The 15090-nt window shown below is 51.2% G+C and overlaps 1 protein-coding gene across 1 annotated transcript in view; it reads right to left on the reverse strand.

The window, feature by feature from the left end:
* LOC308578218 (PHD finger protein 1-like) overlaps window positions 1-15090 on the reverse strand; it is a gene marked incomplete at both ends in the record, with an annotated part of 137424 nt that overhangs the window by 118253 nt on the left and 4081 nt on the right. Inside the window, 1 exon segment of the mRNA XM_081178468.1 lies at window positions 10962-11049. Within this exon segment, the coding sequence (XP_081034594.1) occupies window positions 10962-11049 (88 nt within the window).

Genomic DNA, 15090 nt, shown 5'->3' on the forward strand with positions numbered 1-15090 from the left:
ACTATCTCCCTCACATTTTGCTTGCCTTCTCTCCCCCGCTATTTGTAAGGCCTTGTTGGACAGCCACTTTGCTTTCTTGCATTTCCTTTTCATTGGGATGGTTTTCGTTGCTGCCTCCTGTATAATGTTACGAGCCTCCATCCATAGTTCTTCAGGCACTCTGTCCACCAAATCTAAATCCTTAAACCTGTTCCTCACTTCCACTGTGTATTCATAAGGGATTTGATTTAGATTGCATCTTACCGGCCCAGTGGTTTTTCCTACTTTCTTCAGTTTAAGCTTGAATTTTGCTATAAGAAGCTGATGATCTGAGCCACAGTCAGCTCCAGGTCTTGTTTTTGCTGACTGTATAGAGCTTCTCCATCTTTGGCTGCAGAGAATATAATCAATCTGATTTCGATGTTGCCCATCTGGTGATGTCCATGTGTAGAGTCGTCTCTTGTGTGTTGGGAAAGAGTGTTTGTGGTGACCAGCTTGTTCTCTTGGCAGAACTCTATTAGCCTTTGCCCTGCTTTGTTTTGAACTCCAAGGCCAAACTTGCCAGTTGTTCCTTTTATCTCTTGACTCCCTACTTTAGCATTCCAATCCCCTATAATGAGAAGAACATCCTTCTTTGGTGTCATTTCTATAAGGTGTTGTAAGTCTTCATAGAATTGGTCAATTTCAGTTCAGTGGTTGGTGCATAAACTTGGATTACTGTGATGTTAAAAGGTCTGCCTTGGATTCGTATCGAGATCATTCTATCATTTTTGAGATTGCATCCCAGTACAGCTTTCGCCACTCTTTTTTTGACTATGAGGGCCACTCCATTTCTTTTATGGGTTTCTTGCCCACAGTAGTCATCTCATCTGTCCTCCCAGTTGAACGACGTGGCCCAGGGAGAGAGGGAAAAATAGTGGAAGTGAACAGCTGGCTTCGCAAATGGTGTAAACAGGAACGGTTTGGATTCTTAGATCACGGACTGCAGTTTCTTGAAGATGGACTTCTGGCAAGCGATGGGCTGCACCTCACAATGGTTGGGAGAAATGTTTTTGCCAAAAATCTCAGAAACCTCATCAGGAGGGCTTTAAACTGACTAATGTGGGGGAGGGAGACAGTGCTCCTGAAGGTAGGAGTCTATCAATTAATGAAGATGATCATCCAAATGTCATAGACCAAATGGAGCAAACAGCACGCAGACCTAGTGGTGGGAGGAAAAAATCCTTAAATAAGAGACACGGGGGAATGATTAATGGACTTCAATGTCTGTACACTAATGTGCAAAGCATGGGAAATAAACAAGATGAGCTTGAGCTCTTGGTACAGCAAACTAAATATGACATAATAGGCATCACTGAAACCTGGTGGGATAAGTCCCACGATTGGAATGTAATAATGGGGGGATACAATCTATTTCAGAGAAACAGACCAGACAAGAAAGGAGGAGGAGTGGCGTTATATGTCAGGGATCTGTATACCTGTGAAGAGATCCAGGATTTAGAACCTCAAAGCCAAAGTGAGAGCATTTGGGTCAAAATTAAGGGAGAGAAGAATAACAGAGACCTCATTGTGGGAGTTTACTATAGATCCCCAAGCCAAACGGAGGACATAGATGATGCCTTCCTGGGACAGATGGCCAAGCATGCAAAAGGAAGGGAGATAGTAGTAATGGGGGACTTCAATTACCCGGATATTTGTTGGATGTCAAACTCAGCCAAGAGCATAAGGTCAAACAGATTCCTCACTGGCCTTGCAGACAACTTCATTGTCCAGAAAGTGGGAGGAACAACAAGAGGAACAGCCATTTTAGATCTGGTCCTAACCAATGTTGATGACCTGGTTAGTGGGGTAGAAGTGGAAGGATCATTAGGCGCGAGTGATCATGCTCTTCTGAAGTTTACTATACAGCGGAAAGGAGCAGCCAAGCATACTAGGACTATGGGTATGTTTGTAGGGTATGTTCGTAGCAAAAGGAAGAACAAAGAAACAGTGGGGTCACTCAGAGGAGAAGATGGTGAAATGCAAACAGGGGACACAGAAAGGGCTGAACTCCTCAATGCCTTCTTTGCCTCAGTCTTCTCCGATAAAGAAAAGAATGCCCAACCTGAAGAATTTGGAGCAAATGATTCAGCAAAGGAAACACAGCCCAGAATAACTAAGGAGATAGTACAAGAATACTTGGCTAGTTTAGATAATAATAATAATAATAATAATAATAATAATAATAATAATAATAATAATAATAATAATAAATTTTATTTATATCCTGCCCTCCCCAGCCAAGCCGGGCTCAGGGCGGCTAACAACAATCAAATAAACAATCAAATAATAACACATTCTAAAAATATTTCATTATAAAAATTAGTTAAAATCAAATTGATGGCAACCGATTAAACAAAATTCTGTGCAGGTTGCCAGAGGAGGGAGTCAGGCTGCGCCCTGACCAAAGGCCTGGCGGAACAACTCTGTCTTGCAGGCCCTGCGGAAAGATGTCAGGTCCCGCAGGGCCCTGGTCTCATGAGGCAGAGCATTCCACCAGATTGGAGCCGCAGCCGAGAAGGCCCTGGCTCTAGTTGAGCCAGCCTAACCTCTCTGAGGCCTGGGACCTTGAGGATGTTATTATTTGCAGACCGTAGGTTCCTCTGTGGGGCATACCGGGAGAGGCGGTCCCGTAGGTACGAGGGTCCTAGGCCGTGTAGGGCTTTGAAGGTTAAAACCAGCACCTTAAACCTGATCCTGTACTCCACCGGGAGCCAGTGCAGCTGGTATAGTACCGGATGAATGTGATCTCGCAGCGAAGACCCCATAAGGAGTCTCGCCGCGGCATTCTGCACCCGCTGGAGTTTCTGGGTCAGTCTCAAGGGCAGCCCCACGTAGAGCGAGTTACAATAATCCAGTCTGGAGGTGACCGTCGCATGGATCACAGTGGCTAGGTCAGGGCGAGAGAGATAAGGGGCCAACTGCTTAGCTTGGCGGAGATGGAAAAATGCCGCCTTTGTTATAGCTGTAATCTGCGCCTCCATAGAGAGGGAGGTATCGAAGATTACACCCAAACTCTTAACGGACGGTGCTGGCACTAATTGCACCCTCGCAAGAGATGGGAGTTGCCCCCTCGATCCCATATCGTCCCGCCCCAGCCAGAGGACCTCTGTCTTCGAAGGATTTAACTTCAACCGGCTCCCACGTAGCCATCCAGCCACAGCTTCCAGACATCTGGTCAGTGTGTCTGGGGCCGAGTCAGGATGGCCATCCATCAACAGATAGTGTCAGGGGTTCAGGAGCAGAGACGCAGAGAAGGGAGGAGACAGAGAGCGAGGGGGAGGAATACGAAGGAAAGATGAGTGGGGATGACGACCCGAGATCACCGAGCCTGTCCAGTGAGTCCGAGGATTCCCAGAAGGGAGCGCCAGCGGACAGAGCAAGGGGGGAAAGCAGGGGGACACCCCAGGAAGAAGGGTCCAGAGAGGGATCAGAGAGCAGCAGTTGGAGATCGGGACCCACGTGCCCAGCCGGGAGCAGCGGGGAGAAAGGGGACCAGATATCGGGTTCCGGAGGCTTTCAGAAGGAGGGAGGGCATGAGTCAGGAGTAGTCACGCCCACCTCGGGGAGCGACGAAACGATCAAGAGGAAGGTAGAGAGTTGGGCGCGCGTGCCAAGTTCAAATGTAGCGGAAGCTGGCGCAGTAAGCAGCCCAGAGAGTGAGCCAGGTCCCAAAGCCCGCCGCAAGGAGGCGGAAGGGTCAGGGGGATCCGCGTCAGAAGAGAGTAGGAAAGAAGAGACCCCGGGGGGCAGAAGGACCCAGAGACGGAAGGAAAGGCGCAGGAGGTGGAGCAAGGCTAGGGTATTAAGCTGGTGTGCTAGAGGCGGAGACTCAGACGGGTCTTCGCCGGTCTGACCTAGAAGAAGTAGGGCTGCACATTGCAGTTTGGAAATGGAACCTGTAATCCAATAAAGACTCTTTTAACCGGAACGCTGGCTAACGTGGTCCTATGTGAGCTGGGACTGAGTGGCAGCCCTGACAGTAAGACCCGTCTCCATTAGCTTCGGACACCTGATACCTCGCAGCGGAGGCAGAAGCAGCGAGAGGAGGAAATTGGTGTTTGGGAGCAAGCTCACAACGGTTGGCAGAGATGACGGAAGCAGAGAAAATTTCAGCGCTGCAACAGGCAGTGACCCAATTGAACGCGGAGGTACAGGCATCCAAGAAAAGGGAGGAGGATGCGGCAGCCGCCTACAGAGATCTCCACGCCAGGTTTGAAGCATTGGTTAAGCATGGGCAGCCAGGACCCAGACCGGAGGGGGTTGGGTTGGCACGGAGAGCAGGAGGGCTTGTGGCTCACTTCGATGGGAATTTACAACAGTACCCCAATTTTCGAGCAGACGTAATGTGCGCACTGCAACTGCTGGCAAAAGACTTTAGAGATGAGGAAGAGAAAGTGGGGTTTATACTATCCCATTTGCATGGGGATGCTAAAGCGTGGCTACGCAATTTGTGGAGGGATAAAGATCCGGCGCTTCAGAGTGCAGATGCCTTTATCAAAGCGATGGATGCGTGCTTTTTATCTACCATTGACGTGGATCTTGCCCGACGGGAGATTCATGGACTGGAACAAGGGAGGGCGAGCGTACGGCAGTACCACGCCCGCTTTTTTGCGCTGGTCAGTGCCTTGGAATGGGACCGGGATTCGCCCCCAGTCAGAGACCTATTCTGGGAGGGTCTGAGCAGTGCTGTTAAAGACGAAATTGCGAGGGGGGAGAGGCCCCGGAGCACGCAGGAGGTGGTCCAAAGGGCGCTGACTGTGGGGGTGAGGCTGGAAGAACGTCCATGGTGCAGAGACAAAGGACGTGGAGGGCGCGAAGCAGCGAGAAGTTTCTCTTTCGTTCCCAGGGAAGCTGCGCGTGCGCAATCCACACCTCCGCCAGGAGGGGGAGTGGAACCTATGGAGGTGGGAGGCGCCAGGGCTCAGTCAGCTACCAGAGCCCCTGCACCGGCGGCAGTCAAGACTAAACCTCCTAGAGGGACCCGGAAGTGTTACATATGCGACAGCTCTCAACACTTGGCGAAAGAGTGTCCCCAGAGGAGCTCCAAGCACACTGCAGCCTCCGCAACGGTGAAAGCGGCCACGCAACACAGCGAACCCCAGCAGGGAAACGACGATGTCTGGCTGGAGACAGAGGCACTGGGGCCCAGCCAGACGCATCACTGAAGCAGTCCCCAGCGATCTTGCAACCCACGGACCCCCTCCCACCCAAACCAGTAGTGCAGCTCACAGCATCTCTCCAGCTACCCGATGGCGTCACTATCGAAGTGCCGCTTTCTGTGGATTCTGGAAGCAACGCAGACTTTATAGCGCAGGATTTTGTGGAGCAGCACGCTATACAGCTATTACCTGCCACTCTGCCCCTGCAAGTCGTCACAGTGGATGGCAGAGAGTTGCTGGGGGGGCAGGTGGTGAAGCAGACGCCGCCAATGGTGATGCGCCTTGGTAACCACATGGAAGTCATCAGTTTTAATGTCACCCGACTGTCGGACACACCCATTGTGTTGGGCATGAGTTGGCTGGACAGGCACAGTCCGACACTGGCTTGGTACCAGCGATAGCTGATCTTCGGCTCCTCTTACTGCGCAGAACACTGCATCCTGCCCAGACAGGAGGGAGAGGAGGAGGAATCACAACTGCAGTTGGGAACGTTGCAAGCAGTCCCCCACAAATACGCAGACTTTCTGGAGGTCTTCTGCGAGAAGGAGGCAGACAAGCTACCACCACACAGGCAATATGACTGCAAGATTGACCTCCTACCAGGGGCGACGCTACCGAAAGGGAAGCTGTATTCCATGTCTGAGGACGAACTACAGGAACTCAAACAGTTCATAGATCACAATTTGGAGCGCGGTTTCATCCGGGAGTCCAGGGCAGTAGGGGGCAGTCCTGTTTTCTTCGTGAAGAAGAAGGACACGCCCCAAAAAAGACTGGTGGTGGATTTTCGCCTCTTGAACAAGATGACCAAGCCCTCTGATTTCCCCATGCCCAGGATTGACGACCTACTGGCGACGGTGCGCAAGGGACGCGTGTTCACCAAGTTGGACCTGCGAGGGGCGTACAATCTCATCCGCATGAGGGAGGGCGATGAGTGGAAGACAGCCATGTTCACGCCTCTGGGCACCTACGAATACAGAGTGATGCCGTTTGGATTGCAAAACGGTTCTCACTGTTTTCAAGCTTTCATGCATCATGTGTTGGCGGGACTCCTCTACAAGAAGTGCGTCTGCTTTCTGGATGACATCCTGATATTCTCCGAATCGCAGCAAGCGCATGACCAAGACGTTCGGGAGGTGCTGGAGAGGTTGCAGCAGCATAGACTGTACGCCAAACTGGAGAAGTGCCAGTTCGACACGAAGGAGGTGGATTTCTTGGGTTACAAGTTGTCGGACAAGGGGCTAGCCATGGACAGCGCCAAGGTTCGCGCGGTGTTGGATTGGAAGAGCCCGCGCAACCGGAAGGAGGTCCAGCGGTTTGTCGGCTTCGCCAACTTCTATCGCAAGTTTATCAAGGGGTTCGCGATGCAGACGGCAGCTATTACGGACACGCTAAGCTCCAAGAAAAAGAAATTCATCTGGACGGAGCAGGCGGAGCAGTCCTTTCAGGCACTCAAGCGTCTCTTCGCGTCGGAAGAGCAACTGCTGCATATCGACCCCAGCAGACCGATGCGGGTAGAGACAGACGCGTCCGATAGAGCAGTGGGAGCTGTCCTGCTGCAGAGGGACCCACAGGGGGTCTGGAGGCCGGGAGCGTTCTACTCCAGAAAGCTCAGCAAGTCGGAGCAGAACTACACCATCTGGGACAGGGAGTTGCTTGCCATTCATGCAGCTTTCAAGGCGTGGAGACACTTCCTGATCGGCGCCAAGCACACGGTGCAGGTCTGCACGGACCACAAGAATCTGGAGCACTGGCGCACGGCGAAGTTCCTGAACCAGAGGCAGATACGTTGGGCGGAGTTCTTTGCTGACTTCGATTTCCGAATAGAGTACGTCCCAGGCGACACCAACATCATGGCGGATGCACTGTCCCGAAAACCGCAATACCTCGAAGAGGCGACGCCAGCGGCAGCCATGCACATCTTCGCGCCAACAGCGTGGGCGTGCGCTTCAGCCACAGTAGACCTGGATGCGGTGCGGCGGGCGTTGCAGGACGACTCATTCGCGCAGGCGAAGATGGCCGAGGTGCACAAGGGCACGGCGAAGAGCGACGAGTTCCAGATACGAGACGGCTTGCTCTTACGTAAAGGGGCCATCTACGTGCCGGGAGACGAACTTCGCGCCAAGGTACTGCAGCAGTTGCACGACGCACCCACGGCCGGGCACTTTGGCACAGAAAAAACGGTGGAATTAGTCGCAAGGGACTTTTGGTGGCCCAGACTGAGAGGGGAAGTCGCGGACTACGTCGCGAGGTGCGACACCTGCCAGAGGGCCAAACCGGTGCACAAACCACCGGCGGGACTGCTGGAACCGCTGCAAACGCCGTTTGAACCGTGGGAGAGGGTGGCCCTGGACTTTGTCACGGATCTACCCAGCTCGAGAGGCAAGACAGCTGTACTAGTGGTGGTGGACTTGTTCACCAAGATGGCACATTTCATACCGTGTGCGAAGGTGGCCACAGCAGAACAAACAGCCAAACTGTTCATAGATCACGTGTTCAAAGTGCACGGGCTGCCGCGGTCTATACTGTCCGACCGCGGCCGCCAGTTCATCTCGAATTTCTGGCAGAAGCTGATGGGCTTCCTGAACGTCAAGATCAACCTGACATCAGCGAGACACCCGCAGACCAACGGGCAAGCGGAGAGGGTCAATGCCATCATGCAGCAGTACCTGAGATGCTATGCCAATCAACAGCCTGCGACGTGGGTGGATTACCTGCCGCTCGCCGAGTTCGCCTACAACAACACGAAGCACGTGTCCACAGGGGTGACGCCGTTCTTCGCCAACAATGGGAGGAATCCCAGAACCTTCCCGGGACTGGACAGAGTGGGGGAAGGGGAACCGCAGACGGCGGACGCTTTCGCGTCTGAGTTGCAGGAGGTCCACGATCAACTCCGACGGCAGCTGGAGCTAGCGAAGCACGCATACAAGGTGCAAGCTGACAAGCACAGGCGGGTTGGCGAAGAGATACGAGTGGGAGACTGGGTCTGGTTGGCAGCCCACGCAGTGCCGACCAGATCGTTAGCCAAGAAGAAGTTGGGGCACAAGCAACTCGGTCCATACCAAGTCGAAGCGCAGATCAACCCAGTAGCTTTCAGGCTGGTGCTACCGGAGGGTTCCAGGATGCATCCGGTGTTCCACAGGTCGGTGCTCACTCCCTACAGGACACCTCACAGGTTCCAGGAACCAGGAACGGCACCGAGTCCGTCTCAGGAGCGGACGGAGGCGGGGAGATTGCCACAGCAGGACCCCATCAACGAAGTCACGGAGATTTTGGACTCCAGATGGGGGGAAGACGGAGTAGAATACCTCCTAGCCAGAGAGGGCACCCGGGCCAGTGCTAATAGCTGGGTGCCAGACTACGCTTTGGAGGAACCCCTGCTCAAGGACGAGTTTCATGCCCTTTTCCCACACAGACCCATGCCAGCAGGCTTCTTCGACGACTGGTTGTTCACGCCCACACTTTCCTCCAGCACGTTCCATGGCTTCGACTCGGACGGGGAGCCCGCACAGGGCACACGTTCCCCAGAGGGGTCACCGGAGGGTTCGGCGTCCGACACCTCGTATTGGTGGGACGATCGGCCAGAGGAGCAGTGGCGCCGGAGGTGGCTGGAGATGCCAGGTCAAGCGACCGACGCAGAGACTGACATGGACGTGTGCGGGGAGGATCTCGGTTTCGAGCACGGCGGCACTGAAATGGAGGCGGAGCAGCTCACCGTTGACGAACGCGAGGAGGAAGACTCGGAGGTCTTCAGTTGGCGGCCAGCGACGAGGAGCGAACTGTATCCGGCATTCACTCCTGTGATGATGGAGCACCCAGCAACCACCCTTGAAAGCGGGGAGGGGGGGAAGGGGGGGCTTCGAGGGGGGGATGGATGTCAGGGGTTCAGGAGCAGAGACGCAGAGAAGGGAGGAGACAGAGAGCGAGGGGGAGGAATACGAAGGAAAGATGAGTGGGGATGACGACCCGAGATCACCGAGCCTGTCCAGTGAGTCCGAGGATTCCCAGAAGGGAGCGCCAGCGGTCAGAGCAAGGGGGGAAAGCAGGGGGACACCCCAGGAAGAAGGGTCCAGAGAGGGATCAGAGAGCAGCAGTTGGAGATCGGGACCCACGTGCCCAGCCGGGAGCAGCGGGGAGAAAGGGGACCAGATATCGGGTTCCGGAGGCTTTCAGAAGGAGGGAGGGCATGAGTCAGGAGTAGTCACGCCCACCTCGGGGAGCGACGAAACGATCAAGAGGAAGGTAGAGAGTTGGGCGCGCGTGCCAAGTTCAAATGTAGCGGAAGCTGGCGCAGTAAGCAGCCCAGAGAGTGAGCCAGGTCCCAAAGCCCGCCGCAAGGAGGCGGAAGGGTCAGGGGGATCCGCGTCAGAAGAGAGTAGGAAAGAAGAGACCCCGGGGGGCAGAAGGACCCAGAGACGGAAGGAAAGGCGCAGGAGGTGGAGCAAGGCTAGGGTATTAAGCTGGTGTGCTAGAGGCGGAGACTCAGACGGGTCTTCGCCGGTCTGACCTAGAAGAAGTAGGGCTGCACATTGCAGTTTGGAAATGGAACCTGTAATCCAATAAAGACTCTTTTAACCGGAACGCTGGCTAACGTGGTCCTATGTGAGCTGGGACTGAGTGGCAGCCCTGACAGATAGAGTTGGGTGTCATCAGCATACTGATGGCAGCCCAGCCCAAAACTCCGGACAAGCTGGGCGAGGGGGCGCATAAAGATGTTAAAAAGCATCGGGGAGAGAATCGCACCCTGAGGCACTCCACACACCAAGGAGTGACGCGATGACAATTCCCCCCCAAGCGCCACCCTCTGTCCCCGATCAGAGAGAAACGAGATGTATTCAAGTCTCCAGGGTCAGATGAACTGCATCCAAGAGTATTAAAAGAACTGGCAGATGTGATCTCAGAACCACTGGCAGTCATCTTTGAGAATTCCTGGAGAACAGGCGAAGTCCCGGCAGACTGGAGGAGGGCAAATGTTGTCCCTATTTTCAAAAAGGGGAAAAGAGAGGACCCAAATAATTATCGCCCAGTCAGTCTGACATCAATACCAGGGAAGATTCTGGAGCAGATCATTAAGCAAACAGTCTGTGCGCACCTAGAAAGGAATGCTGTGATCACCAATAGTCAGCATGGATTTCTGAAAAATAAGTCATGTTAGACTAACCTGATCTCGTTTTTTGACAGAATTACAAGCCTGGTAGATGAAGGGAATGCAGTGGATGTAGCCTACCTTGATTTCAGCAAGGCATTTGACAAGGTGCCCCATGATCTTGTAAAGAAGCTGGTAAAATGCGGTCTTGACTATGCTACCACTCAGTGGATTTGTAACTGGCTGACTGACCGAACCCAAAGGGTGCTCATCAATGGTTCCTCTTCATCCTGGAGAAGAGTGACTAGTGGGGTGCCACAGGGTTCTGTCTTGGGCCCGGTCTTATTCAACATCTTTATCGACGACTTGGATGATGGACTCAAGGGCATCCTGATCAAATTTGCAGATGACCCCAAACTGGGAGGGGTGGCTAACACCCCAGAGGACAGGATCACACTTCAAAACGACCTTGACAGATTAGAGAACTGGGCAAAAACAAACAAGATGAATTTTAAAACACACGGCCAATCCCCAACACTAAAGGGATCCTAGACTTTTATCGGGTCCCATCCCCTGCAATTCAAGAATGTTTTGCCCCGCCTGGGACTCGAACCCACAACCCTGAGATTCGGAGTCTCGCCCCCCCCCTCTTCTCCTCCTGCCCCCAGGATCCCTCCCCCCACCCACCGGCCTCTCACCTCGCCCAGCAGGAGGCTGTCCCAGTTCTCGCTGGCGAAGGGCAGGATCTCGCGCTCAAAGTCAAAGTACTTCTTCTTGCAGCAGATGCTGAGGTGGTAGAGGACCAGGTGGGCTACGTCCTGTCAGTGTTTGTAGAAAGCAAAAAAAAGAAGGAAAGGGTTCTGACCTCCCTTTATCTTCTCAGACTCCTTGTCGGCACAAAAAGAGTCCACGGGAATATCCTTGCAGAGTTTTATTCTTAAAAGTCTTTGTGCAAAACATGACTGAATAACTATACACACCAGCACCAACCAACCCAAACACCAGCCACAGCCCAAACTAACATTTCTCACTTATATATACAACTTGGTTCAGACCGCTGAGTCATGCTGACCCAGCTTTATTCGCATTAAAGAAACAGCGGCCGTTTTAGCCGTGACACCCCTTCTGTTTCTTAAATGCGAAAAACCCCAACAGAAACAATACATTATATACATAAACCCAGTTTTGTCATCAATTCATTATGGCATGTTGCTGGCAAAGGCTTGGTAAACAAATCAGCAATATTATCTTGTGATTGACAGTACTCCAGTTTGATTACCCCATTCTGTACACAATCTCTCACATTCGCATGACGGATAGCAATATGTTTTGATGCGGATTTCATTATTTCCGAGCCCGCTAATGCAATGCACGATTGGCTATCTTCATACACTTGGATAGGCAAATCTACTTTACAATCTAGATCTTTTAGTATCTGTATAAACCACATGATTTCTTTGCATGCTAGCGACAGGCTCCCATATTCTGCCTCACAGGATGAGGTCGCAACAAATCCTTGTTTCTTTGACCTCCATCCAATTATGGAATTGGCAAACATCATAACCATTCCACTTGTAGATTTTCTAGTAGCTACACAGCTTCCCCAGTCCGCATCAACAAATACTTCTAGTTTTTCATCTTGTGTACTAGATATCTTTAAACATGCATTTAATGTCCCCTTTAGATATCTGATAAGCCTTTTCAAAGCACACCAATCGGCAGTACTGGGTTTAGATACACGTTGGCTCAGAACATTTGTAGCACATGCAATGTCTGGCCTTGACCACTGGCTTAAATACAACAGTGATCCTATTTTTGAGTGATACAATTCAGGCTGATCAAATTCATCATCACACAGTGTCTTTGGGAAATCTGGTGTCATGGGAGTCTGAACTGGCTTACAGTTTTCCATGCCAAACTGCTCTATTAAATGAAGAATTTTCTCTTTCTGACTCAATAGGAAGCTTCCATCAGCTTCCTGCCTTACTTCTACTCCCAAGTAATTGCTTACAGGCCCCAAGGCTTTAAGCTTAAACCTCTTTTCTAGTTGACTTGTGAGCTTCTGGATCTCATCTGTGGAACTCCCTGCCACAAGCAAATCATCAACAAAGACTAAGAGCATTAGATATTTGTTGCCTGTCCCCTTGGTGTACAGGCATGGATCAGCCACACTCCTTTTAAAACCAAGTTTTACAAGGGCTTCATTTAAACACTGGTTCCAACACCTTCCACTTTGTTTGAGACCATAAACAGCCTTTCTCAAACGCCAGACTGCACCATTCTCCTCTTCAAACCCAGGGGGTTGTCTCATTAACACTTCATGGTCTAAATTTGCATGCAGATATGCAGCATCAACATCAAAATGGTGCACTGCTAGTTGTCTTACAGCAGCAATGGAAAGCATTAAACGAAAAGTTTCACTCTTTACCGTGGGAGAAAACACTTCATCATAACTCTCCCCTTTAATCTGAGTGAACCCTCTGGCTACTAATCTGGCTCGAAAACGTGGTTCCCCAGATGCAAGGGTTTTCCTTTTGTAAACCCACTTGCATGTGACCACTCTGCCACCAGGTGGCGGCATTATGACCTCAAACACTTTGTTACGTTTAAAAGAGTCCATTTCTTCTTTCATAGCTTGTTCCCACAAAGCACGTTCCCCAGGGGGTAAGTCTAAGACTTCATTATAACTTTGTGGTTCCACACAACTCACATTGCATACTCTCACTCCTCCTAGGGTCAAACGCTGAGGAGGTACACCCTTGTTTGAACGCTGGGAGCGCTTAGGTACAACTACTTCTTCTTCCCCCCTTATCTCTGGCTCTTCTTCCTCTTCCTCTAGAGAAGTATTATCTATTGCCACATCTTTTGGGGAAATCTGTGCCTCCTCCTCATTCTGCTCCTGTGTTGCCAATGGCTGAGAAGAAGCCTCTTCTCTTACTTGCAGGGGCAGTAGGCAGTCAGGGTTGGCATGGATCGCAGTCCATCTGTCCTGGTCAGCGAAGTCTGCGCTTCGTGACAGAACCACGCGTCCTGGGCGTAAATTGAAACGCCACCCTTTGCCATAGGACTGATATCCCACAAACCGCAGTTTCTGTGCTCTAGCGCCCCCTTTCTGGCGCTGAGCTTTGGGGATATTTACATGTGCCCAAGAACCCCAATTATGGAGCATTGTCCACTCTGGTTCTTTCCCAAACAACACACAATATGGAATATCTTTTATAGAGCTAGACCAGGTTCTATTAATCAAAAAGTTCGCGGTCAGAAAAGCCTCGCCCCACAGCCTATGGTTGTGGCCCAATCCTGCATCCACTAGCAGGCAGTCCTTTACTGACTGTATCACAGCCCCACATCTTTCACACAGACCATTTTCAGCAGGGCTATAAGGGTTAGTCAAACGGTGAGTGATCCCCTTACGTCGCAACCATGTCCCAAATTGTTTGTTCAGAAATTCTCCGCCCCTATCTGTTTGCAGCTGCACAACAGGCCGAGCGAAGAGCTTTTCAGCTTGGGCAACCCATTCTCTGAATGTGGGGAAACACTCAGATTTCTGCTTTAACAAAAACAGCCAACTAAAACGTGATTTGTCATCTATTACCAGAAAAACATATCTGGCGCCCCCTTCAGTCTTCTGTGGAAAAGGGCCTATCACGTCACAATGGACAAGTTCTAAAACCTCTTTAGATACTCTGTCGCTTTTAGAAGCCACAGGCTTCCTCTTAGATTTGGCCATTTTACATACATTGCAATCTAGAAAACAGTTACAGCTATTTACTTTTAGGTTCTTGCACACCTTTTGCATCTCTGAAAGCACACGGAAATTGGCGTGACCCAGTTTTCTGTGCAGTTGATGTACACACCCCTTATGAACTGGCAAATTATCCTGAACCACCTGGGCTGCTTTAACAGGCTTGTCCTGCATTACATATAACCCATTTTCCAACTTTGCATGGCCACATACCTGAGTTCCATTCTTTATCAGACAGCCATCCTGCGTGAACTTAACACTATACCCTGCATTAATCAAACAGCTTACAGACAGTAAACAATAGTCCAAACTGCTGATAAACAGAGTCTCTGGTAGAGTAGTGTTCAAGCACTGCAGGAAACATGTTCCCTGGCCATCAATCTTGCTTCTACGACCATCAGCAAGATAAATTGAGTCTTTTCCATCAGCTGGCTTCTCCAGGGTCTTAAAGTCCTCCTGACTATTGCAGATAATCCTGCTGCTGCCAGAGTCCAGCAACCATGTTCCTCGAGGTATCTTTCTCTCCTCCCTAGAAAATGCAGACACAAACTGAGTAGAACGCGTGTTCTTCTTCCCTGAAGAGAACCCCTTCTGCTTACGTTTCTGCGTCGATTGCTGTCTCTGCTCCATGTCGTCTCCTGGAAGTCTTGCCCTGCATTGACGTTGGAGATGCCCGGGTTGGTTGCATCTATAGCATCTCCTCACCGCCATGGCCAAGTCCAAACCTTGGCGTTGCTCCATTGGCAGATTCTGCTGCTGGCCCCCTCGGCTGTAACTCCTCCGCTCTTGGAGTTCAGCCTGCCTATCTGACCTTCTTTCTGCTTCTTCGGTCAATCTGCCAACCACATACTCAAGGGTCAGATCTCGGGGACGCATACTCTCCATGCTGTTAATCACAGGCAACCAGCTTTCAGGCAAACTTGAAAGGATAATGTAGGTTTGGTCAGTCTCATCATAACGCTTACCTCTCTGCTGTAGTTGAAGAAACAGAGATTTCAGCATTTGAAGATGAGTTGCCAAACTCTCACCTTCCTTCATAACAGTCCTGAACAGCCTTCTGGTCAGAGAAATGATAGTTCCGG

The sequence above is a fragment of the Podarcis bocagei genome, assembly GCF_964188305.1.
Source record: "Podarcis bocagei genome assembly, chromosome: W".
Taxonomy (NCBI): Eukaryota; Metazoa; Chordata; class Lepidosauria; order Squamata; family Lacertidae; genus Podarcis; species Podarcis bocagei.